At 42.7% G+C, this 26,170-nt stretch overlaps 2 protein-coding genes across 2 annotated transcripts in view; one reads left to right on the top strand and one right to left on the bottom strand.

The window, feature by feature from the left end:
- Positions 1–10,450, bottom strand: part of LOC101058187 (cytochrome P450 2A13) — a 29,242-nt gene extending 18,792 nt beyond the window's left edge. Inside the window, exon 1 of the mRNA XM_054672926.2 lies at positions 10,376–10,450. Within this exon, the coding sequence (XP_054528901.1) occupies positions 10,376–10,450 (75 nt within the window). The remainder of the gene's footprint in view (positions 1–10,375) is intronic.
- Positions 10,451–13,301: 2,851 nt separating this feature from the next.
- On the top strand, positions 13,302–25,410 carry LOC456053 (cytochrome P450 2G1). Its single transcript, XM_016934449.2, has 9 exons — positions 13,302–13,481; positions 14,074–14,236; positions 16,265–16,414; positions 18,097–18,257; positions 18,836–19,012; positions 20,325–20,466; positions 23,211–23,398; positions 23,510–23,651; positions 25,045–25,410. Exons 1-9 carry the CDS (start codon positions 13,302–13,304, stop codon positions 25,224–25,226), a joined length of 1,485 nt encoding a protein of 494 aa, XP_016789938.2. The 3' UTR covers positions 25,227–25,410.
- The last annotated feature ends 760 nt before the right edge of the window (positions 25,411–26,170 follow it).

Genomic DNA, 26,170 nt, shown 5'->3' with positions numbered 1-26,170 from the left:
TTGCTGAAGAATGAAACTGGACTGGTATTTCTCACCATATACAAAGATGAACTCAAGATGGATTAAAGACCTAAATCTAAGACCTGAAACTATAAAAATTTTAGAAGAAAACCTAGGAAAAATTCTTTTGGACGCTGGCCTAGGCAAAGAATTTATGATGAAGTCCTCAAAAACAAATGCAATAAAACAAAAAATAGACAAATGGGACTTAAACTAAAAGAGTTTCTTCACAGCAAAAGAAAGAAATCATTTTAGACAAGGTGTGATGGCTAATGCCTTGTAATCCCAGCACTTTGGGATGTCGAGAAGGGCGGATCGCCTGAGGTCAGGAGTTTGAGAACAGCCTGGCCAACATGGTGAAACCCTGTCTCTACTAAAAATACAAAAAATTAGCCTGGCATGGTGGCACACGCCTGTAGTCCCAGCTACTCGGGAGGCTGAGGCAGGAGAATCGCTTGAACCAGGGAGGCAGAGGTTGCAGTGAGCCGAGATCGTGCCACTGCACACTCCAGCTTGGGCGACAGAGTGAGACTGCACCTCAAAAAAAGAAAAAAAAAAAAAGAAAGAAATCATTTTATAAAAAGGACACCTACACTTGTATGTTTATTGTAGCAGTATTCATAATAGCAAAGCTATGGAATCAATCTAAGCCCATCAACAGAGGTTTGGATAAAGAAAACGTGGCATATGTATAACATAGAATACTACTCAGCCATAAAAAAGAATGAAATCATGTCTTTTGTAGCAACATGGATGGAACTGGAGACCATTATGCTAAGTGAAAGAGGTCAAACCAGAAAGTCAAATAACACATGTTCTCAATTATAAATGGAAGCTAAACAATGGATACCCTTGGACATACAGAGTGGAACAAGAGACATTGTAGACTTTGAAAGGTGGGTGGGCAGGAGGGGGTGAGGCTTGAAAAGTTACCTATTGGGTACAGTGTTTACTATTTGGGTGCTGGGGACGCTAATAGCCTAGACTTCGCCATGATGCAATACATGCGTGTAAGAAATCTGCATCTGTGACTGGGTGCAGTGGCTCACACCTGTACGCCCAGCACTTTGGGAGGCTGAGGCTTACGGATCACTTGAGGTCAGGAGTTCAAGACCAGCCTGGCCAATATAGTGAAACCCCGTCTCTACTAAAAATACAAAAATTATCCGGGTGTGGTGGCACACAATTGTAGTCCCAGCTACTAGGAAGGCTGAGGCAGGAGAATTGCTTGAACTCAGGGGCGGGATGGGGGACGGTGGGTGGGCGCGGAGGTTGCAGTGAGCTGAGATTGGGCCACTGCACTCCAGCCTGGGGCAACAAGAGCAAAACTCCATCTCAAAAAAAAAAGAAAAAAAAATTGTTAAGATGGACTTACCCTGTATGGCCCGTGATGTTAGCTAGTGTTGGTTCTACCCTCTCTAATAAGGAAGCAGTGGATGACAAGAGACTGCACTGTATCTCAAGGCACAAGCCACAACACTTGGCTAATTTTTTTATTTTTGTAGAGACGGAATTTTGCCATGTTGACTAGGCTGGTGGCAAACTCCTGACCTCAGGTGATCTGCCCACCTTGGCCTCCCAAAGTGATGGGATTACAGGCATGAGCCACTGTGCCTGGCTGAAGCTGCACATTTTTTTTTTTTTGAAGGGACCAAGAAGCTGCCAGACATTTGGTTCTCCCAGCAGCAACCCAATGCAAACCAAAAATGAGGGAAATGCCCCAAATGGGGGGATCATACTGTCCCAAGATCTGAGTAGGATGTACTTCTGAAGGATGAACAATGTTCAATCCTAAGTATGACAAGCAGAAAGCTTATGTACTTGGTGAAAGTAGCATGTTTGTCCCCAAGAGGCATTTCATCTTGAAGACACGTGGTGCCACCCCCTGACTGAAAGCACTGGCTCCCCTGTTGAAGCTTGCTAGGGATTACAGCTTCTACTAACCAACATTCTACTTTCCACTTTTATGAGATCAGTTTTTTAACTCCCATTATGAGTGAGAATGCGTGATATTTGTCTTTCTGTGCCTGGCTTATTTTACTTAATATAATGTCCCCCAGGTCCACCCATGTTCCTGCAGATGATAGGATTTCATTCTTTTTTTTTATGGCTGAATAATATTCCATTGTATATATAACCATGTTTTCTTTCCTTTTTTTTTTTTTTTTTTTTTTTTTTGGTGGAGTTGCCAGGGAATGAACATGTTTTCTGTTTTAAAAAATTTTATGAAATGTTATTTTATTTTATTTATTTTAATTTTAAGTTCAGGGGTACATGTGCAGGTTTGTTATACAGGTAAACTCATGTCATGGAGGTTTGTTGTGCAGATCATTTCATCACCAAAGTATTAAGCCTAGTACCCACCAGTTATTTTTCCTGATCTTCTTCCTCCTCTCACCCTCCACCCTCAGGGAGGCCCCAGTGTCTGTTGTTCCCCTCTATGTGTTCATGTGTTCTCATCATTCAGCTACCACTTCTAAGTGGGAACATGCAGTATTTAGTTTTCTGTTCCTGCATTAGTTTGCTAAAGATAATGGCCTCCAGCTTCATCCATGTTCCTGCAAAGGGCATGATCTTGTTCGTTTTTTTATGGTTGCACAGTATTCCATGGTGTATATGTACCACATTTTCTTTATCCAGTCTACCATTTTGGGCATTTAGGTTGATTCCATGTATTTGCTATTGTGAATAGTGCTGCAGTGAACATGCATGTGCATGTGTCTTTATGGTAGAATTATTTATATTCCTTTCAGTATATACCTAGTAGTGGAATTGCTGGGTTGAATGGTAGTTCTTGTTTTAGTTCTTTCAGGAATCATCACACTACTTTTCACAATATATGAACAAAAGATCAACAAGTCCAGCAATTGGTTATTTGAAAGAATAAATAAGATAGATAGACTGCTAGCGAGAATAATAAAGAAAAAAAGAGATAAGATCCCCAAATAAACACAACCATAATGACAAAGGGAATTTTACCATGGGACACGCCGAAATACAAAAAAAAAAAAAAATTCACAGAGACTACTGTGAACATCTCTATGCACACAATCTAGAAAACCTAGAAGAAATGGATAAATTCCTGAAAACATACAAACTCCCAAGATTGAACCAGGAAGAAATTAAATCCCTGACCAGACCAATAACAAGTTCTGAAATGGAATCAGTAATAAAATCCTACCAACCAGAAAAAGCCCAGGACCAGATGGATTCACAGCTGAATTCGACCAGATGTATAAGAAAGAGGTAGTACCATCTCTACGGAAACTATTCCAAAAAAATGACCAGGAAGGACTCATCCTCAGCTCATTCTATGAAGCCAGCACCATTCTGATACCCAAACCTGGCAGAGACACAACCAAAAAAAGAAAACTCCAGGCCAATATCCTTGCTGAACATAGATGCCAAAATCCTCAACAAAATACTAGCAAACTGAATCCAGCAGCATATTAAAAAGCTAGTCCATCACAATTAAATAGGCTTTATCTCTGTGATACAAAGTTGGTTCAACATATGCAAATCAGTAAATGTGATTCATCATATAAACAGAACTAAAAACAAAAACCATATGATCTTGTCAATAGTTGCAGAAAAGACTTTTCATAAAATTCAACATCCCTTCATATTAAAAATCCTCAACAAACTAGGCATTGAAGGAACATACATCAAAATCATAAGAGCCATTCATGACAAGCCCATAGTCAACATCATTCTGAACAGGCAAAAGCTGGAAGTATTCTCTTTGAGAACCAGAACAAGACAAGGATTCTGTCTCACCACTCCTATTTGACATAGTACTGGAAGTCCTAGCCAAATCAATCATGCAGAAGGAAAAAAAAAGGGGGGGGGGATATACACAGGAAAAAAGGAAGTCAAATTATCCCTGTTTGCAGATATGATTCTACAAGTATAAAACCCCCTAGTCTCTGCTCAAAAGCTCCTTGATCTTATAAACAACTTCAGCAAAGTTTCAGGATACAAAATTAATGTATAAAAACAAGTAACATTTCCATACACCAACAACATCCAACCTGATAGCCAAATCAAGACTGCAATACCATTCACAATAGCCACAAAAGAATAAAATATCCAGGAATATAGTTAATCAAAGAGGTGAAAGAGCTCTACAATGAAAATTATGAAATACTGCTGAAAGAAATCAGAGATGACACCAATGGAGAAACATTCCATGTTCATGGACGGGAATAATCAGTATTGTTAAAACCACCACACTGCCCAAAGTAATTTACAGATTCAATGCTATTTGTATCAAACTACCAATGACATTCTTCACAGAATTAGAAAAAATATTTAAAAATTCATGTGAAACCAACAAAGAGCCTGAATAGCCAAGACAATCCTAAGCAAAAAGAACAAAGATGGAGGCATCACATTACCTAACTTCAAACTGTACAACAAGGCCACAGTTACCAAAACAGCATGGTACTGGTACAAAAACACACACATTGATAAATGGAACAGAATAGAGCCAAGAAATAATGCCACATGCCTACAGCCATCTGACCTTTGACAAAGACAACAAGATGAGCAATGGGGAAATGACTCCCTATTCAACAAATGGTGCTGAGATAACCGGCTATCCAAATGCAGAAGATTGAAATTGGACTCCTTCCTCACACCATATACAAAAATCAGCTCAAGAGGGATCAAAGACTTACATGTAAAATCTAAAATCATAAAAATTCTGGAAGATAACCTAGGGAATATATAGCATTCTGAACATAGGACCTGGCAAAGATTTCATGATGAAGCTGCCAAAAGCAATTGCAACAAAGCAAAAATTAACAAGTGGGACCTAATTAAACTAATGAGATTCTGCACTGCAAAAGAAACTATCAGCTGTAAACAGACAACCTACACAATGGGAGAAAATATTTGCAAATTATGAATCTGAGAAAGATCTAATATCTGGAATCTATAAGAAACTTAAACAAATTTACATGAAAAGAAACAACCCCATTAAAAAGTGGGAAAAGGACATGAATATTTTTCGAAAGAAGACATACATGTGGCCAATAAGCATATGAAAATGATTAACACCACTAGTCATTAGAGAAATGCAAATGAAAATCACAGTGAGATACCATCTCACACTAGTCAGAATGGCTATTATTATTATTTGAGACAGAATCTTGCTCTGGCACCTAGGCTGGAGTGCAGTGGCACGATCTTGGCTGGCTCACTGCAACCTCTGCCTCCCGGATTCAAGCAATTCTCCTGCGTCAGCCACCCGAGTAGCTGGGATGACAGGCACCCGCCACCACGCCCAGCTAATTTTTGTACTTTTAGTAGAGGAGGGGTTTCACCATGTTGGCCAGGCTGGTTTCAAACTCCTGACCTCAAATGATCCACCCACCTTGGCCTCCCAAAGTGCTGGGATTACAGGCATGAGCCACCGTGCCCGGCCAGAATGGCTATTATTAAAATGTCAAAAAATAACAGATGCTGGCAAGGTTGTAGAGAAAAGGGAACGCCTATATCTGCTGGTGGAAATGGAAATTAATTTAGCCATTGTGGAAAGTAGTTTGGCAGTTTCTCAAAGAATCTAAAACAGAATTACCATTTGACCCAGCAATACCATTATTGGGTCTCTACTCATAGGAATATAAATCATTCTACCATAAAAATAGATAAATAGTGCTGTATGTTCATTGCAGCACTATTCACAATAGCAAACACATGGAATCAACCTAAATGCTTATCAATGGTAGACTGGATAAATAAAATGAGGCACATATGCACCATGGAGCACTACACTGCCATAAAAAGAATGAGATCATGTCCTTTGCAGCAACATGGATGAAACTAGAGGCCTTTATCCCAAGCAAAGTAACACAGGAACAAAACACCAAATACTTCTTGTTTTCACTTGTAAGTGGGAGCTAAGCATTGAGAACGTACGGACACAAAGATGGGAACAATAGAACACTGGGACCTATTTGAGGTTTAAAGGTGGTAGGACGGTGAGGATCAAAAAACTACCTATTGGGTACTGTGCTTATTACCTGGGTGACGAAATAATCTGTGCACCAAACCCCATGACATGCAACTTACCTATATAATAAATCCTGTACATGTACCCCTGAAGCTAAAATAAAAGTTAAAAAAGCTTAGACACTAATTAATTGTGCAAACAAGGAGACATTCCATTTTGGAATGAAATTACCTTTAAGTGGGCTTGTTAGAAAATATGCTTAACTTGACTTTAAAACATCCCATAATCAGTTTTACCTTATTGCCATGTTTTGAATAATTTTTCTCAGCCCTATGTATGGAAGACATACTTGACAGCAATATCTCAAGCATACCCTGAGAATGGTCTAGGAAGAATGTAAGTTGGGATTTCTGAGCTAAGAAATAAGGGAGTGGCCAACCCAGAGATTCACTCCATATCTGCGAAGGACATCTGAACCCCTGGCCCATTTGTTGTAATGCAGGTCATACAAGGGATCAAGGCTCTTTGTTTTGGCTTAAATGGAGGTTGCTAGGTGGAGCTTGCTAAGTGACAATCCTGTATAAACCATATGCTTTTTACACACGTTAGTGGTTTTCCTGTCCAGGTGGCCGCTCTGGGACCACCGTATATGTAAGTCTTCAATAAATTCTATGTCTTGTTCGTTGGCTCCAAATCTCTTCTTCAGCCTCTTGGAAATGATGGCACTCCCCAAGAGAAGAATGATCCAGGTACCACCTTCAGGCCCCTAAAATTTGGTTCCTAGGACTCCACACATTTGTTTTGCGTTGGGACCTAGAGCAACCAAAACTGTGCACTGACTTTACCTTTTTGCTCCTGATAAAAACATCCAGGAGGAGGTGGATGTTGGTGAGACTGCCTCTCCCTCCTCAGCTCCTTACTTTCCTAAAGCTGCACCCCACTCCCAACTGGAAGAATCCACATAGTATTGAAAACTTAAAAATCACAGAATTCTGGAATCCCCAAACATTAGAACAATAGATTCTGAGAATAGCATAATCTTAGGAAAATGCCAGCTTGGGGAGGCTGTTTAGCTCAGTCCTGGAACCATCCCATAAAACACTGCCCATAATGGGTCTTCTTAGACTACCCATGAAGATCTCCTGGACACACTTATTTTGCCTCCTTAGAAGAAAATGTCCAATTCTAGCTACACTCCCTTCTACTGCAGCCAAGAGGAAACCAACAGATTTGCCCAGGTTTTGATGGTGAAGGGGAAGAATATCCTTTCTCCACTCAGCTTTTCCTGGTCCCAGCTCCACTGTCGCAGCAGAATTCTAATTTTCATATTAGCAAACACTTATTAAATGCTTGCTCTGTGTCACAACTCATTGAATTGTCCCAAATACCTCAGAAGATCAACACAACCATTTGTCCCATTTTCCAGATGGGGAAACTGAGACACAGATAGTGTCCAAGGCCTCATTTTCAGGGACTCTTAGGATCATTCCATTTTACAACCATTTAGTCATGCTAAAAGCCTTCCACTGGTTGAGCATGTGCCAAGCAAAGTCTGTGCTAAGGGCCTTCGATGCACGTTATCACCAACCCCGAACAACGCTACACAGAAGGTACTATTGTTATCATCCCCCAAACACAGATTGAAAAAAGGCTCACAGAGGGAAGCTTACTTTTTCTATGGTCTTCATGTCTGTCAGTCTCCAAAGTCATAGGGTGCTCCCCGCATGCCATTATCCAAGACGTGAACACTACAGCCAGCTGAACTCCAACCTAGCTTTCTCTTCCATCTCCTTTGCTCAAAGGGAGGTGGAGACTTCCACAGGGATCCCAACCCACATAGAATTCCTCTTGATGTCACTGAGTTCCTGAAAAACTTCCCCCACTCTCCCTTGGGCACCTGCTGACATCATCCCAAGCCCAGATCTTCAGCTTTGGAAAAGCACCCACAGGGGTGTGCTGGTAAATGTTTATCAGCTGGCTCTTGGGAAAAAATGACCTCATTTGTAGAGTTTTCTGATTGCTGTGCTGTGCATGCATTCACTATGGCCAATTTCAAACAACCGGCCAAGGTGGTGTCACTGAACATGGAGTTGGGAAGAGATGTGCAAAACCATACCATCATATGGTATTTTCACCATACAGACACAAATAGACATAAACGATCTCAAGAGCACAGATAACGGTAAACTCTAGTAAAATAATTAGGATGTGATCAGCCTTGAGTACTTATTACCTTCTTTTAAAAGTATAATATATTCCATTTTAAGTTTGCATAATTTAATTAATAATGACTATTTCATAATAAGCTCACGTCATTACTGAACATTTAATAATCAGCTCTTCTGCCAGGTTCACCGTGCCCTGCCCCTCACCTGCATGTTCTGCATTGAGCCCTGATGAAGCCCCTGTCCTGGGAAGAAGGAAACTTCTTAAGGACAATGCCTAAGGACAAAATTCAGCACACGTACACAGGTGTGGTCCTACGAGTTATTACTGCCTTTTTTTTTTTTTTTTTGAGACAGGGTCTGGCTCTGTTGCCCAGGCTGAAGTGCAGTGGCGCAATCTTGGCTCACTGCAACCTCTGTCTCCTAGATTCAAGTGATTCTCCTGCCTCAGCCTCCTGAGTAGCTGGGATTACAGGCGCCCACCACCATGCCGAGCTAGTTTTTTTTTTTTTTTTAATTCTTTATTTTTAGTAGAGATGGGATTTCATCATGTTGGCCAGGCTGGTATCAAACTCCTGACCTCAAGCAATCTACCCATCTCAGCCTCCCAAAGTGCTGGGATTACAGGTGTGAGCCAACACACCTGGACTATTAGAGCATCTTTTGATAGAGGTTGGTGTTTTAGTTTGTTTAGTGTTGTTATTACCGAATATCTGTGGCTGAGTAATTTATAATAAAAAGAGATTTATTTGGCTCACAGTCCTGCCGGCTGTACAAGAAGCATGGCACCAGCATCTGCTTCTGGTGAGGGCTTCAGGCTGCTTCTACTCATAGCAGAAGGCAAAGTAGAGCCAGCATGTGCAGGGATCACATAGTGAGAGAAGAAGCAAGAGTCAGAGGGTATGGCCAAATTCTTTTAAACAACCAGCTCTCATGGTAACTAATAGAGCAAGAACCCATTCATTACCATGAGGAGGACATCAGGTAACTCCTGGATCATGAACCAAACACTTCCCATTAATTTCCACCTCCAATATTGGGGATCAAATTTCAATGTGAGGTTTGCAGGGACAAACATCCAAACGAGAGCAGTTGGTAAATGGGAAATTCAGCCACTTCTCCAGGACCACTCTTACCAATAGTCCCATAATTCAACAACTACAGAGGCCTCTAGGACCCTACTCCATCTTCAGACAATGTTTGTGCTGCCCTGGTTGTTAAATATGTTTATTATCATCATCTGTAATATTCAAATCCATACATACATCCTCCTTACAAGGAATCTTGCAGTATCTCACAACTGATGATTTATACTCCATGGGTATACATTGGGTCACATTATGCATTTTATACCTTTTGAGAAACTCTGAACTAATAATATTTCTGAGACCTCTTCAAGCTCTGACATGCTGTGTTTAGACTTGAACCCCAAGCTTGAGTTTAAGAGTGAAAGGAGATGCAGAAAAGAAGTTGGGGGCAGGTATGAGTACCAGGAAGACTTCCCCATGGATGTGGGAGAGTATGGCATTAAATTACATTGACACACAGAAACTGTGGGAAATAACAAATCGTTGTTGTCTTAAGCCTCTAAGTGTTGAGCTGTTTTGTTATGTAGTATTAGATAACTAATACACAGGTATTTTCTAGTTATGATAGAAAATAGCTAATTTTCCATTAAAGGGAGAAATACCAAGTTCCATCTTAATGAATTTAAGTTCTTAAAAAGGAGAGTCAATTAAAGAAACATTAAATTCATATATGGGTGGTACTCAGACACGACAATAAAAAAGAAGGCAACAAGCACTTATCTTGGTTCAATGATTTTTCAAGCATTTTTCATAGAAGCCAAATTTCCCAAGATATAGGTTAACTGCTATAACAAAGACCCAAAACAGTGGTTTAAAGGGGCTTACATAAGATGGAAATTTAATTTTCTTTCTTTCTTTATTTTTTGAAAATGGAGTCTCGTTCTGTCACCCAGGCTGGAATGCAGTGGCACCTTCTGGGCTCACTGCAACCTCGGCCTCCCAGGTTCATGCGATTCCCCTGCCTCAGCTTCCCGAGTAGTTGGGATTACAGGTGTGTGCCACCGCGCCCGGCTAATTTTTGCATTTTTAGTAGAGATGGGGTTTCACCATGTTGGCCAGCCTGGTCTTGAACTCCTGACCTCCAGTGATCCACCTGCCTTGGTCTCCCAAAGTGCTGGGATTACAGGTATGAGCCACTGTGCCCGGTGGAAATTTAATTTTCTTACACTTAATGGCTCTGCATAAGCAACCCAGAGCTCATCGGGCAGTTCACTGATATCAAAGACCCAGGCTCCTTCCATGTTGTTGCTGCTCCTTCCTAAGTTGTTGCTCTTGCTATCCCAGTTAGCCAGAAAGAGGAAATATTCTGGAAGGAAACCTTGCCCCTCCCTCTAAAAGCATAAACTGAAAGTTGCATGCATCACTTTCACTCACTTCTCATTGGTCAGAACTTGGCTACACGGCCATACGCAGCGGCAAGGGAGCTTGGGAAATGTAGTTTTTAACTCTAGATAATCATGTCGCAGGATAGAATTCTATTACTATGGAAGACAGGGAAAACAAATATTGGGAGACATCTAGGTGCCTCTGAAATATGAACCTTTTCTCAAATACAGTCATATATGAATTTAATATATCAAACCAGATGACAATGAGAGCTATACCTCCAAGCACCTGAAACATCTGAATGCCTTTCCCCTCCGTATGAAAGGTATTACACAGAGTTTAAAAAAAAAAGTTTATCCAGCAGCTTCAGGTTATAAGAATATTTGTTTTAGGGTGACCTGAATCATCTCTGACTATTTAACATGCCCTTCCTTGCAAGCTGGTTGTTTGGATTAGAGGATACCCTGCTTGTCAAGCACACAGCTCCATCCGTGCCTGGCACAAAGTGGCAAATTAAAAAAATTTGGTTGGGCGCAGTGGCTCATGCCTGTAATCCCAGCACTTTGGGAGGCCAGGCAGGTGGATCACTTGAGGTCAGGAGTTCAAGACCAGCCTGGCCTACCTGGCAAAACCCCATCTCTACTAAAAAAACAAATTAGCCGGGTGTGGTGGCACACGCCTGTAATCCCAGCTACTCGGGAGGCTAAGGCAGGAGAATCGCTTGCACCTGGAAGGCAGAGGTTGCAGTGAGCCAAGATCACACCACTGAACTCCAGCTGAACTTTAGTTCAAGTTCCTCCATTCCTGGCTTCCTGTCTGGAGGTGGGATGGTGAAGGGAGCTGTTCTAAGAGTACTTGCTCTCTCCCTTCCTGTCTGAATAGGAAAACCAGACTCACAACCAACCACCATCACCACACACATGCCACCACCACAAGATGGTTAAGAGGTTAGTCCTGAATGGGTGTTAAGTGCTGGGGGGTGAGGATCAGAATGGGATGGGAAGGTGAAAGCTAAGGGAGTCAAAGGAGATGGGCTAAGCTGAGTCTCTACTCCAAGAAAGACATTCTAGCAGCAGATCCAAGAGACAAAAGGTGGCACTGTGTGTGAGTCACTCAGCTTTCCCAGAATTTCCACCACTTCTGGACACAGGATGCCTCAGCTCAGCCAGCCAAACCCCATTCCCCAAACCTACAGATACCTTGAGGGATTCAGTTTCCAAGTCTGAGAATACAGTCGCATGAAAAGGACATTGAATTTTGTTAAATAGTACTTGAGGGTAGGATATAATATCCAGGAAGTTCATTTCAGGACAATAAGGCTTTGAAAATATTTGGTGCAGAAAAGGTAGTTAATCACTTTTTAAATCATTAAGACGCTCCCCTCCAGAGACTGGGGTTCAGAGGTGATCTCTACACCTTAGACTTTCAAAACACACACACACACACACACACTGACACACACTACAGCAAAGTTCTTTTTTTTCTTTTTTTAAATTTGATACAGCAAATTTCTGATACACCAACACAGGTAATCTTTGATTATTGTTATTTAACATTAACTTGAGTAGAAAACAAGAACTCTTTGAACAAAACCCTTTCAATTGATTTATTTCTTTTGTTTTCTAAATCTTCAGCTTACTTTCCGTATTAACATTCTAGTGTTCCATTATACAGTAGGGTGGCTGGCTATAGTTAACAATAATACATTGCATATTTCAAAATAGTTAGAAGAGAGGATTTTGAATGTTCTTACCACAAAGAAATGACAATGTCTCAGTAATGGATACAATAATTACCCGAATTTGATTGTTATACATTGCATACATGTATCAAAACATCACACATATGTACAATTATTATGTACATATATATACCACAAATATGTACAATTATTATGTGTCAATTAAAAAAATCTAATAACCGATTAATTAAGGTTATCCTTAATTAAATAATGAACAAAGAGTTTTCCTTGTTGTCTATCAAGACTTTCTAAAACAACATGGTCTGCCAGCTGCGGTGGCTCACGCCTGTAATTCCAGCACTTTGGGAGGCTGATTGGGGTGGATCACTTGAGGCCAGGAGTTCGAGACTAGCCTGGCCAACATGGTGAAACCGCATCTCTAGAAAAATACAAAAATTAGCTGGGCATAGTGGTGTGCACCTGTAGTCCTAGCTACTTGGGAGGCTGAGGCATGAGAATTGCTTGAACCTGGGAGGCAGAAGTTGTAGTGAAATGAGATCACGCCACTATGCTCCAGCCTGGGTGACAGAGTGATAATCTGTCTCAAAAAAATAAAACAAAATAAAATAAAATAAAACAACATGGTTTCCCTATTTGATAGATGGAGAAACAAGTCCCAGAGGTTAAGTGACTTGCCCAGTGAAGAAAAGACAAAGCTGCCGCTTGTACTCAGATTGTCTGGATCCTAAAATCAATAGCCTAAAAAGGTAATAATCTGCCTCTTACACCCCACCAAAAAATTCTGTTCAATTCTGTTGAGCTGAGAGAGAAGAACAGAGAGACTGGAAATTTGAAGAAAGGGGAATGGCCCCAGAAGATTTCCCTTTGTGAATTCAATCTACCCTTACTCAGGTGGGAGATTATAGGTTATATAACCACCTCCCATATAAAGCAATCTCTTCTCCAATGACATTCAAACCCGGAAAACTTGAATCCCAGGGTGTTCAGATTTCGGTATAAGCTGATCTCCAGGACCTATTTAGGCAGGATCTGGTGCCCAGGACAGAACCTGTTGACCTGGCACCATGGAGATGGGAGGGGCTGTCACCATCTTTCTGGCACTTTGCTTGTCTTGCCTGCTCATCCTCATTGCCTGGAAACGAATGAATAAGGCAGGAAAGCTGCCCCCAGGTCCTACACCAATTCCTTTCCTGGGGAACCTGCTGCAAGTTAGAACTGACGCTACGTTTCAGTCTTTCATGAAGGTGAGTCTGTCTGTCTCCTCTAATAGGGCTAAAAGCAACTAATCCTATAGCCAGATTCACATAGAACCTTATGACTTCTAAAGACAGACTCTCAGAAACACAGACTTTGCAAATCTTAGAATTCTGAAATTTCAGAATCCTAAAATATTGGAAACACACATTCTCAGTACATTGAGATAAGATTTTCATGATCTCAGGACTTTGGAATCACAGTACATTATATTTTTAAACACAAGGACTCTTTGACTCAGGTTGTCTTAGCACTTTGAGAGTTGGTATCATGAAGTCTTAAGATTCTAGAAATTTAACATTTCAGAGAGAGAAGTATGAATCTTAGAATTCATCAAATCCAGGTCCATTATTTTAGAGATGCAGACAGTAAGTCTTGCGGGGAGGGATGAGCTTTTGCCAAGGGTGACAGGAGCCAAGACTTCCATGCCTCTTTCCCAGTATTCCTTCCAAGCCCAGATTTACCTTGGTTCCTTAGTACCATGTTTATATCCCTCTGAAATCGCCATCCTCTAAAATCCTCAATTGGCCTATGCTTGGTACTCCAATCAGCCCCTCCTACTGTGTTTTCCTTCACTCCAAGCTCAGGGAGAAATACGGCACTGTGTTCACTGTGTACATGGGTCCCCGGCCAGTGGTGGTTTTATGTGGACACGAAGCAGTGAAGGAAGCCTTGGTAGACCAAGCGGATGAGTTCAGTGGCCGTGGAGAACTGGCTTCAATAGAGCAAAACTTCCAAGGTCATGGTAGGTAGCAACAACAACAAAAACAATAAGACCAGAAATGACTGCAATGCACTCCCTATATGCCAGGTTCTTTGGTAAGTAGTCCACATGACTTACTGCATTGACTCCCTTAGGAGAGCTGTTAACATTATACTAATGTTGTCAATGAAAAAGCTAAGATAGGCCGGGTGTGGTGGCTTATGCCTGTAATCCCAGCATTTTGGGAGGCTGGGCGGGGGGTGGATCACCTGAGGTCAGGAGTTTGAGACCAGCCTGGCTAACATGGTGAAACCTCGTTTCTACTAAAAACTAAAAATAAAAATTAGCTGGGTGTGGTGGCGCATGCCTGTAATCCCAGCTACTCGGGAGGCTGAGGCAGGAGAATCGCTTGAACCCGGGAGGCAGATGTTATAGTGAGCTGAGATCACACCATTGTACCCCAACTTGGGCAACAAGAGTGAAACTCTGTCTCAAAAAAAAAAAAAAAGCTAAGCTAAAGGTTAGATAATGTCACACAGTAAGTGGTAGGATCACTTTATTTTGAACCTATGCCATCCGACTCTAAACTGTCTTCTGTGTTATTTCTGCTCTTATTTTAATGGATTAGTGATATTCTTTTTTTTTTTTTTTTTTTTTTGAGATGGACTTTCACTCTTGTTACCCAGGCTGGAGTGTAACGGCACGATCTTGGCTCACTGTAACCTCTGCCTCCCAGGTTCAAGCAATTTTCCTGCCTCAGCCTCCCGAGTAGCTGGGATTATAGGCATGCGCCACCACGCAGGGCTAATTTTGTATTTTTAGTAGAGACGGGGTTTCTCCATGTTGGAAAGGCTGGTCTCCAACTCCCAATCTCTGGTGATCCACCCGTCTCAGCCTCCCAAAGTGCTGGGACTACAGGCATGAGCTACCAAGCCCGGCGGATTAGTGATATTCTTTATGCACCCACTAAAGCTCTCATAGCCAACCTTATTTCTCATCTTCCTATACTCATACACATACCTAACCCATAGGTCTCTGCCTTCTTCACTTAGGTAGATCTTTTTCTCCCAAGCATCCATCTCTATCTGCCCACATCCTTCAATTCCAAGCAGACTCACCACATACTGTCTGTCTATCTATCTATCTATCTATCTATCTATGTTCCTATTACCTTTTCTTCCTTTTGTCCATTGATCCATATTCATCAGAAAATCCATTCATTATTCTTTCTATAAAAACATCTTTCACTCTATTATCTATACATCTGTCAATTAACTTTCTATGTATTCATCTATCCATCATTCCATCCATTCATCAATGCTTTCATCATTCATACATCTATCAATCTATCCACTCTCCAACCGTTATCCATCTATCTCAAACCATCCATCCATTAACCATCCACCCATCTATTAAGTCTTCCATCCATCCATCCATCCGTCCGTCCGTCTGTCCATCCATCCATCCGTCATTCCAGTCATAAACTCTTCCTTCATCAATAAAGCAAAATAATTTCATTAGATCTAGTGAATTGGTTTAAGACTCTCATCAGTCCACACATTTAGTAATTTCTAAATGTGTCTTACTACACGGTAACTCCTTTTCTGTAGGTATATCGATGTACAAGTGTGAGCTTCTGTGTACACATATGTGTACGTTCAGAGAATCCAAGTATTACATAGAAAATAGAATTAATATCCCCATTCCAGGGCACTCTATATGGCACTCTGTCCATACATCCCTCCACCATCCACCTTCCTATGCATTCACTCAGTTATTTATTTATTTTTCCAGTTCCACCTCTCCTTCCTGTAAGAAACACTCTTTGATCTCCTCCTATCATTCCTACACTGATTCCCTTTTCCTCCACCTCAGTCTGGACTTTTTTTTTTTTTTTTGAGGATCCTGCAGAGAGGGAACCTTACTCTCTTGATTGAGACTTGAAGGTTGAGAATGGCTTCCTTGACAGCAGAGTCTAGAGCTTTCATAATCTGTCCCCATCACTGTCTAGTACAGAGTTGAACACAGCAAGGGGAGGGAGGCAGAAGCCTGAGACTGAGATCTTGGCAGGTGTAGCTCTGGCCAATGGAGAACGATGGAGGATTCTCCGACGCTTCTCCCTGACCATCCTTCGGGACTTCGGGATGGGAAAGCGGAGCACTGAGGAGCGAATTCAGGAGGAGGCCAGCTACCTACTGGAGGAGTTCCGGAAGACCAAGGGTATGGGGGCCACAAGGGGGAGGACCACTAGGTGACTGGGTGGTTATGGAGCTCTGAGTCATGAGAAGATGAACTTTGGTGGGAGAAAGGTCTGGAAAGGAAGAAGAGGGAAAATATTAAGAATCCACTAAGATTTCTGGCAGCTTCCATATTAAGAGTTTACATGAGCTGGGCATGGTGGCACATGCCTGTAGTATCAGCCGCCTGTGGGGCTGAGGCTGGAGGTTGCTTGAGCCCAGGAGTTCAAGGCTGCAGTGAGCTATGATCATGCCACTGCACTTCAGTATGAGAGACACAGTGAGACTGTCTCAAAAATAAAAAAAAACAGTTAACATGGAAGACCCTCAGAGACCACTTACTAGAAACTTTAATCAGTGGATCTCAGGCTGTCTGTGAGCTCTTGATATCCTATGCAGATTTTGGTGACATGTGACTTTGTGACTTTTCTTGAAGACAGGCTCAAATTTCATTACATTTGTATATCCGTATTATGGTAAAAAATACGTAATATAAAAGTTACCATATTCATCATTTTAAGTGTCCAGTTCAGTAGTGTTAAGTATATTCATGTTGTGAAAAAAATCTTTTGAACATTTTTATCTTGCAAATCTGAAACCCTATACTCATTTAATTATGTTTTAAAAGGAGTTCAGTCCCACCAAAAAATAAGGTCTAGAAACACTGGGGTCTATAGAGAAAAGACACAGAGGCTGAAAAAAAACCAGAAAAATAGATAAGAGGTAGAAATAGAGACACATTTTCTCTACATCCAAGGCGCCTTGCCTGGTCTACATGGGTGATTAACAGGTCTATATAAATGCTTCAAATGCCCATGTACCCCAGAAATTTTCATAAAATTGTGTATTTGTGAATATGTGCATTATTCTAGAGAAATTCTTCCCAGATCTACTGATCTTGTTTTACAGAAGGTGTAGGTGAGGGCAAGGGAAGGATTTTGTTTTGTTTTGTTTTGTTTTGTTTTGAGACAGAGTCTTGCTCTTGTCACCCAGGCTGGAGTGCAATGGCACGATCTCGGCTCACTGCAACCTCCACCTCCCAGTTTCAAGCAATTCTCCTGCCTCAGCTTCCTGAGTAGCTGGGATTACAGGCGCCTGCCACCACACCTGGCTAATTTTTGTATTTTTAGTAGAGACAGGGTTTCACCCTGTTGGTCAGGCTGGTCTCCAACTCCTGATCTTGTGATCTGCCTGCCTCGGTCTCCCAAAGTGCTGGGATTACAGGCGTGAGCCACTGCACCTGGCTGGGAAGGATTTTTCTAATTGCCCAAATGGAATCATCAGTACAGCTAGACAGAATTCAGGAACTTTTATAATGTGTCCCTTATCCCACTTTTCCCCAAATATGTGAGTCTCTAACAACAACACATTTAAGTAATAATAATAAAAAATAATGATTAAGCTCAACTAGCTTTTCTTGAGTGCTTACTGTATGCCAGGCATTGTGCTAATTATTTTATATGGATAATGATAATGAATCCTCATGAGTCAATGAAACGGTTCCCAAATCAATTTGCAGATTGGTCAATCTAGACCCAAAACACAAAAATGAAGTGGCTCACACATGCAATTAAGTAGTAGAGCTGGGACTCAGATGCATCACTGTGACTCCACACCCCATATTCATGATCATTGCCTCCAACATAAACAATTTCTACTGCCCAGGTGCCCCCATCGACCCCATCTTCTTGCTGAGCCGCACTGTTTCCAACGTCATCAGTTCTGTTGTCTTCGGAAGTCGCTTCGACTATGAGGACAAGCAGTTCCTGAATCTGCTGCGGTTGATCAATGAGAGTTTCATTGAGATGAGCACTCCCTGGGCACAGGTGCCCACCCCACCACCTCTCTGTCCATGCACCAACCCCAGTTAACTAGCACCTTCCTATACCCCACTTGATCCTCCCCACACCCCTGGGAGGTGAGTACAGTAGTTCCCCCTCATGGCTGGAGGATATGTTCAAGACCCCCGGTGGATGCCTCAAACCATGGATAGTACCCAATTCTGTAGATACTAAGTTTTTCTGATATATATGTATCATGACAAAATTCAATTTATAAATTGAGTGCAGTAAGAGACTGGCATTCATAAGTAATAAAATAGAACAATTATAACAACATATTCTAACAACAGTTGTGTGAATGTACTCTTTCTCTCTCGAAATATCTTATTATATGTGATATTTTTAGACTGCAGTTGACTGCACGTAACTGAAATGGTGGAAGGTAAACCAGGGTTAAGGGGGAACTACTGTCTCAATAGGACCCAACTTCTGGGAAGCAAAAGGGCCTCACCTGATTCTTAGACCCAGCACTGGATTTTGAGTCCAGCTGTCCAACTCCAGACTCAGCCCATGCTGGCCCCTGGCGCCCATCACTGACAAAGACCCCTTGCCTATTCCCACAGCTATATGACATGTACTCTGGAATCATGCAGCATTTGCCAGGAAGACACAATCGCATCTACTACTTGGTAGAAGAGCTCAAGGACTTCATTGCCTCCAGGGTCAAGATCAATGAAGCATCCTTTGACCCCCAAAACCCTCGGGACTTCATTGACTGCTTTCTCATCAAGATGCACCAGGTACCTCCTCTTCTTCCCCTGGTCCTTCCCTCTCACTTCTCAACCTCTAGTCCCTGCAACTTTCAACCAATCTGCAAGCATTGAGGACAAAACAAAACAAAACAAGCATTATTTCACAGCATTTACTTTTATCTATAGATGAATATAGAAACTGTAAAAGTATAAACTGTTACAGCTTTAAAACAGATTTTGAATCTAGAAATTTTAGGAATTTGGAAAATTTAGGAACTTGGAAACTTAAAATCTTACAGCTTATACATTCCAGAGAGTTACAACTGTAGTTTTGAGTCTTAGAATTTCAGAAACCTAGAACTTTTCTGAAGTTTAAAATTTAAGTTAACGTTTAAGTTAAACATTTAAGTTAAAGTTAAAAGATTTGAACCTGTAGGGACAGTAGGGCACAGAGTTTAAATTTAAATTAAAGGTTCAATAACATAAAAATATAAATTTACAAATGTATAAAACTCTAAGAAATGATGATACAGAAGTATTAATCTTCTGAAGTTGTATACAGATATATCTCTAATTCTATATCTGTATAGAGATATGTCTCTATTTCTATATCTCTATAGATATATATATCTATTTCTACATTTCTATGGAAATTTAGAAGGTTAATACTTCTGTATCATCATTTCTTAGAGTTTTATACATTTGTAAATTTATATTTTTATAGTATTGAATCTTTGCCTTTGGAAATTTAAATTCTATACACTACTATCCCTACATGTTCAAATATTACAAGGCATCCTACATTCTTCTCCTCCCATCCTCCCTATTGTTCACTTCATCTCATCCACCCCAGCTTCTGCCTTGCTGTTCCTCTAACACATCAGGCACGTTCCTGCCGCAGGACCTTTGTTCTGACTGTGTCCTCTCCCAGACACGCTTGGTTTACCCACCTATTGTCTCCCTATACAATAGACAATAAAACCAATGAGAAAATAACACAATAGGCCAGGCGCAGTGGCTCACGCCTGTAATCCCAGCACTTTGGGAGGCCAAGGTGGGCCTATCAACTGAGATCAGAAGTTTGAGACCAGCCTGGCCAACATGGTGAAACCCCATCTCTACTAAAAGTACACACACACACAAAATTAGCTGGGCATGGTGGCGGGTGCCTGTAACTCCAGCTACTCGGGAGGCTGAGGCAGGAGAATCACTTGAACCCAGGAGGTGGAGGTTGCAGTGAGATGGGATCATGCCACTGCACTTCAGTCTGGGCAACAGAGCGAGACTCTGTCAAAAAAAAAAAAAAAAAGACACTAAAGACAGAAGAGAATGATTCCATTCACTATCCCCTCACTCTCAGGATAAAAATAAACCTTATACAGAATTCAACCTCAAGAACTTGGTCCTCACCACTCTGAACCTCTTCTTTGCTGGCACGGAGACGGTGAGCTCTACACTGCGCTATGGATTCTTGCTGTTAATGAAGCATCCTGAAGTGGAAGGTGAGTCCACCCTGAGCTGCCTATCTGGTACCTCCCCCTCCCAACATAAAGAAGACATCATCTTGAAAATTTAGAATCCCACGGCCTCAGGCTCTTCACCCTTTAGAACTTCAGGACTTGAAACATGAAATCCCCAACTTTACGGGGTGATTTAACTTAATCTTCTACTTGGTGTCTGCGGCCTGTGGCTGCTGTAACAAATTACCAGGAACTTAGTCGTCTAAAACAACACAAATATATTATCCTTCTGTTCTGAATTTCAGAAGTTCAAATAGGCTTTCACTAGCTGACACCAACGGACTATCTGATTCTCTGCCTTTTCCAGATGTTAAAGCTGTACTCCTTGTAATCCTGGCTTCACGACTCTGTCCTCCATCTTCAAAGCCAGCAGCGTAGCTGCTTCAAACCTCTGTTTACTTCTGGCATCCATCACATCTTTTATTCTTTTTCTTTGTTTTTGGAGACAGAGTCTTCCTCTGTTGCCCAGGCTGCGGTGCAGTGGCGTGATCTCAGCTCATGCAACCTCTGCCTCCTGGGTTCAAGCGATTCTCCTGCCTTAGCCTCCCAAATAGCTGGGATTACAGGTGTGTGCCACCCCACGCCCAACTAATTTTGTAGTTTTAGTAGAGACAGGGCTTCACCATCTTGGCCAGGCTGGTCTCAAACTCCTGACCTCAGGTAACTCACCTGCCTTGGCCTCCAAAATGCTGGGATTACAGGTGTGAACCGCTGTGCCCAGCCTCACATTTTTTTTTTCTAACTCTGATTCTCCCGCTTCTCTCTTATACAGACACACGATATTATATTGAGGGCGAATCTCGACAACCCAGGCTAATCTTTTCATCTCAAGATTCTTAATTTACTGGCATTTTCAAAGTCTCTCTTGTGTTTTTGTTACCCTTATATACATAGCCTTCCAGGCATTAGGTTTTAGAGACTTGAAGGTGGTTATCTTTGATGGCCATTATTGAGCCAACCACCCTGCCAAAGTTAAATAGAATCTGTCTCCAATAAATTATGATCTGGTCCATTTGGGTAACTTTAGTAATGAGGAACTCACTACTTGCTTAAGGAAAATTCCCAGTTTTGGCCCCTCTCTTTAATAATGCAATTCAAAACAAGCCAAAGAATTTCTCCTGGTGCAGATGAGAGACGCTAACACACTTCCACTCAAATGTTTCTAGTGTCACCTCCATTGTCTGAGTTGTCTTTCACTGGTCTAAATAATCAGGCTGGGTGCGGTGGCTCATGCCTGTAATCCCAGCACTTTGGGAGGCAGAGATGGGCAAATTGCTGAGGCCAGGACTTCAAGACCAGCCTTACCAACATGGTGAAACCTTTTCTCTATTAAAAATGCAAAAAGTAGCCAGGTGTGGTAGCGCACACCTGTAATCCCAGCTACCTGGGGGGCTGAGGCATGAGAATCATTTGATCCCAGGAGGCAGAAGTTGCAGTGAGCCAAGATTGCACCACTGCACTCCAGCCTGGGGACAGAGCAAGACTCCGTCTAAAAAAAAAAAAGAAAGAAAAAAAAATCAAATCAAATCAACTATTTACTGGATGCTTCTCTGTGCCAAGCACTGTCCTAGTTCCTTGTACACCAGACTTTATGTAATGTTTACAACTCTATGACCTTGTCCAACTATCACACTCATTTTGAAGATGATGAAACACAAGTTCAGAGGTGAAGTCACACAGGCCAGGTGCGGTGGCTCACGCCTGTAATTCCAGCACTTTAGGAGGCCGAGGCGGGCGGATCACGAGGTCAGGAGATCAAGACCATCCTGGCTAACACGGTGAAACCCTGTCTCTACTAAAAATATTTTAAAAATTAGCTGGGCGCAGTGACGGGCACCTGTAGTCCCAACTACTCGGGAGGCTGAGGCAGGAGAATGGTGTGAACCCGGGAGGTGGAGCTTGCAGTGAGCTGAGATCCTGCCACTGCACTCTAGCCTGGAAAACAGAGTGAGAAGACTCCATCTCCAAAAGAAGATAGAAGGTGAAGTCACTCATCCCTAAACCCTAAAATGCGAAGAGGAGTAACTCCACCAGTGGTGATCTTAATCAGTCACATAACCGCTTGTCATTTGTGTCAACCCTGTCCTAGTCACCTAGCATGCCTCTTTCCCATTTTGTAAAAATCCCATGTATGAGAGCCAAGCTGGGACCATGGCTTTTTGGTGCTTTTAAGTAAAGACCAAATGTCCTGGCAGCGTTCAGGACTCCAAGCTGCCTGTCTCCCGATGTCTGATGAGTAATTGAGCATCACCAGTGTGTCAGTTGTTAAGTTAAAGAAGCGACCAAACAGGCCAGGTGCGGTGGCTCACACCTATAATCCCAGCACTTTGGGAGGCCGAGGTGGGTGGATCACGAGGTCAGGAGTTCGAGACCAGCTTGACCAGCATGGTGAAACCCCATCTCTATTAAAAATACAAAAATTAACCGGGCAGGTGGCAGGTGCCTGTAATCCCAGTTACTCTGGAGGCTGAGGCAGAAAAATCACTTGAACCCGGGAGGTGGAGGTTGCAGTGAGTCGAGATCATGCCATTGCACTCCAGCCTGGGTGACAGGCTGTTTAAAAAAAAAAAAAAAAGAGAAGGGAGCAAACATGCTTGGCTTTCACTTGAGATCTCTTTCTGCTGGAGCTAGGAATGCAGGATTTGTCCTGGCTTCCCTAGCAAAAACACCTCCTGCTTTTGTTTATTTTTTCTCTGTTCTCCGCTATATTTTCTGGCCCCTTCCAGCTAAGATCCATGAAGAGATTAACCAGGTGATTGGACCACACCGGCTCCCAAGGGTAGATGACCGGGTCAAGATGCCCTACACAGATGCCGTCATCCATGAAATACAGAGACTGGTAGACATCGTGCCCATGGGTGTCCCCCACAACGTCATCCGGGACACTCAGTTTCGAGGCTACCTTCTGCCCAAGGTGGGGTTGCACCCTCATTGCCTCCCTTCCAGGGCACTCCTCTCTCTCCCTGGTTCCCTACGTCTGTAGCCCAACACTGATTTCTCCTAACTGCCCCCATTTTCACCCCAGGGCACAGACGTATTTCCCCTGCTTGGCTCTGTCCTCAAAGACCCCAAATACTTCTGCTACCCAGATGCCTTCTATCCCCAGCACTTTCTGGATGAGCAGGGCCGCTTCAAGAAGAATGAAGCCTTTGTGCCTTTTTCCTCTGGTAGGTTTCTCTGGTCTGACTTCCTCCAGGCATGTGCTAAATCCACGCCCCTGCCACTGGTCTGTATTTGAAGTTCAAGTCACAATGTGAATTTGAAGGTTATATCTTAGAACCACAACATTTTAGAATCCCAGAATTAGTAAATATTAGAATGATTGACTCTGATAATTAGAAAAAAAAGTTGGCTCAGTAATAGCACTAAACAGGGCATAAACCAACTGGCTGTTAAGAACAAAATAAGACATATTTTCTATTTTTCCAGCCAGATAGTCTCTGAACCTTTGCCATTGATCTATGAAAGCAGCCATAGACAATATGTAAATGAATGAGCATGTGTGTGAGCCTGAAAAACTGTTTACGGACACTGAAATTTGAATTTTGTTTTATCTTCATATAACACAAAAGAATCTTTTTTCCCCAACCATTTTAAAATGCCAAAAGCATTCGTAGATTGCAGGCTGTATGAACACAAGCAGCAGTGCAAATTTGCCCAACAGACAGTCATTTGCCTACTCATGTCATAAAATCTTTATGCAGCAACATTTTAAGTGTATGTTGGCATGGCACAGTGGCTCACACCTGTAATCCCAGCACTTTGGGAAGCCGAGGCAGGTGGATCACTTGAGGCCAGGAGTTCGAGACCAGCCTGGCCAACATGGTGAAACCCTGTCTCTACTAAAATTCAAAAATTAGTCAGGCATGGTGGCGGGCGCCTGTAATCCCAGCTACAAGGGAGGCTGAGGCACAAAAATCACTTGAACCCGGGAGGCGGAGGTTGCAGTGAGCCGAGATCATGCCACTGCACTCCAGCCTGGGTGACAGAGTAAGACCCTGTCTCAAACAAACAAAAAACAACAGCAACAAAAAGTGTATGTCATTTGGAACCTGGAGTCAGGACGGTGGTTGGGAATCTGGACTCCACTCCACCATTTAGAAATGGTGGAGCCTTGGGTGAGTCACTTCAGCTCCCATCTGTGAAACAGGGATTAATCCCTCCAAACAATTGGAAGAGTGGCTTACAAACAGTAAGTGTTATTAAGGGTGAGTTTTCACTTTTTTTTGTCACCAGTGTCTGGCACCTAATAGGCATTTGACAAACCCTTGAGTAACTGAAATGAACACAACCTTGAAACTCATGGATCCTATAGAACCATTCCCTCTTGGAACGGGATGGAATCCCAGCCATCAGAGAAGTAGCAGGTCCTAGCTGAGCACTAACTATAGGTACCCACTAAGCCTGTGTAACACCCCTTTATAAAGCAGTCACAGTCATGAGCCCTGAGGTGCCGATGAGGCAGCTGAGGCTCAGTGGGGTGGTCAGTCCAGACACCCCCGACATCCCCATGACCTGTGCAGGTGCGACCCTTCCTTCTGCCCTCCCCTGTGCCTCCAGGAAAGCGCATCTGCCTGGGCGAGGCCATGGCCCGCATGGAACTCTTTCTCTACTTCACCTCCACCCTTCAGAACTTCTCTCTACACTCGCTGGTGCCGCCTGCAGACATCGATATCACCCCCAAGCTCTCAGGCTTTGGCAACATCCCCCCGACCTACGAGCTCTGCCTTGTGGCCCGCTGAGCTACACCTCCTGCGGGGCAAGGAGGAAGCGGTGAAGAACGCAGCTCTCCTCTCGTGTTCAGGAGCACCCCCTCTTCTTCATCTTACTAATCCTCAAGCATCCCTAAGAGGAGGCACTATGATTACAGAGTCAGCCAGGGTCACCTGAGAATGTACAGCTGCATGTTTTCCCCTCCCATAGAAGAGCAACGCCCTGTGCAAGATTTGCACCTCTGCCTGCAGGTTTCATGGTCACATGGTCACCGTTGCTTAGGTTTCTGGCTGCATCAAATTATTACTGCAGTCCCTGTGTCTTCATGTTGCCCCTTTTTGTGTGCGCTCTGATTTTGACCAAAATGTAGTCTAAAATCCTTTCTCTTTTGTTCTCATTTCCACGAGCCCCCGAAAAGTGAACAAAGACCTCAAGTCTGTTGAGCATAGCAAGTTTATTGTGTATTGTGTGTGACAGCGATGTAGGGCACAGCCAACAGCTTGAAATGTCTTTCTTGACTTGTTATTAGTTATAGTTTCTGCCAGCTGCTCTCCAGTGACTTCCCCTGGGTAAAATGCCCCATTCTCACCCATCTTGCTCCTTACCTTTCTCCGCCATCATCTCTTCTTCTAATCTTCCTTTCCGGTTGCTCTCACCACAACTCCCAATTCCAAATACTCCCCAGTCCGTTTGTTTGGAGATGGAGTCTCACTCTGTGGCCCAGGCTGGAGTGCAGTGGCACCATCTAGGCTCACTGCAACCTCCACCTCCTGGGTTCAAGTGATTTTTGTGCCTCGGCCTCCCGAGTAGCTGAGATTACAGGCACGTGCCACTGCACCTGGCTAACTTTTGTAATTTTAGTAGAGATGGGTTTTCACCATTTGCCCAGGCTGGTCTCGAAATCCTGGCCTCAAGCGATCTGCCCACCTTGGCCTCCCAAAGTGCTGGGATTACAGGTGTGAGCCACCATGCT

The sequence above is a fragment of the Pan troglodytes genome, chromosome 20 (assembly GCF_028858775.2).
Source record: "Pan troglodytes isolate AG18354 chromosome 20, NHGRI_mPanTro3-v2.0_pri, whole genome shotgun sequence".
NCBI lineage: Eukaryota > Metazoa > Chordata > Mammalia > Primates > Hominidae > Pan > Pan troglodytes.
The sequence above is the reverse complement of the archived record's forward strand: the minus strand, read 5'-3'. Positions and strand labels throughout refer to the sequence as shown.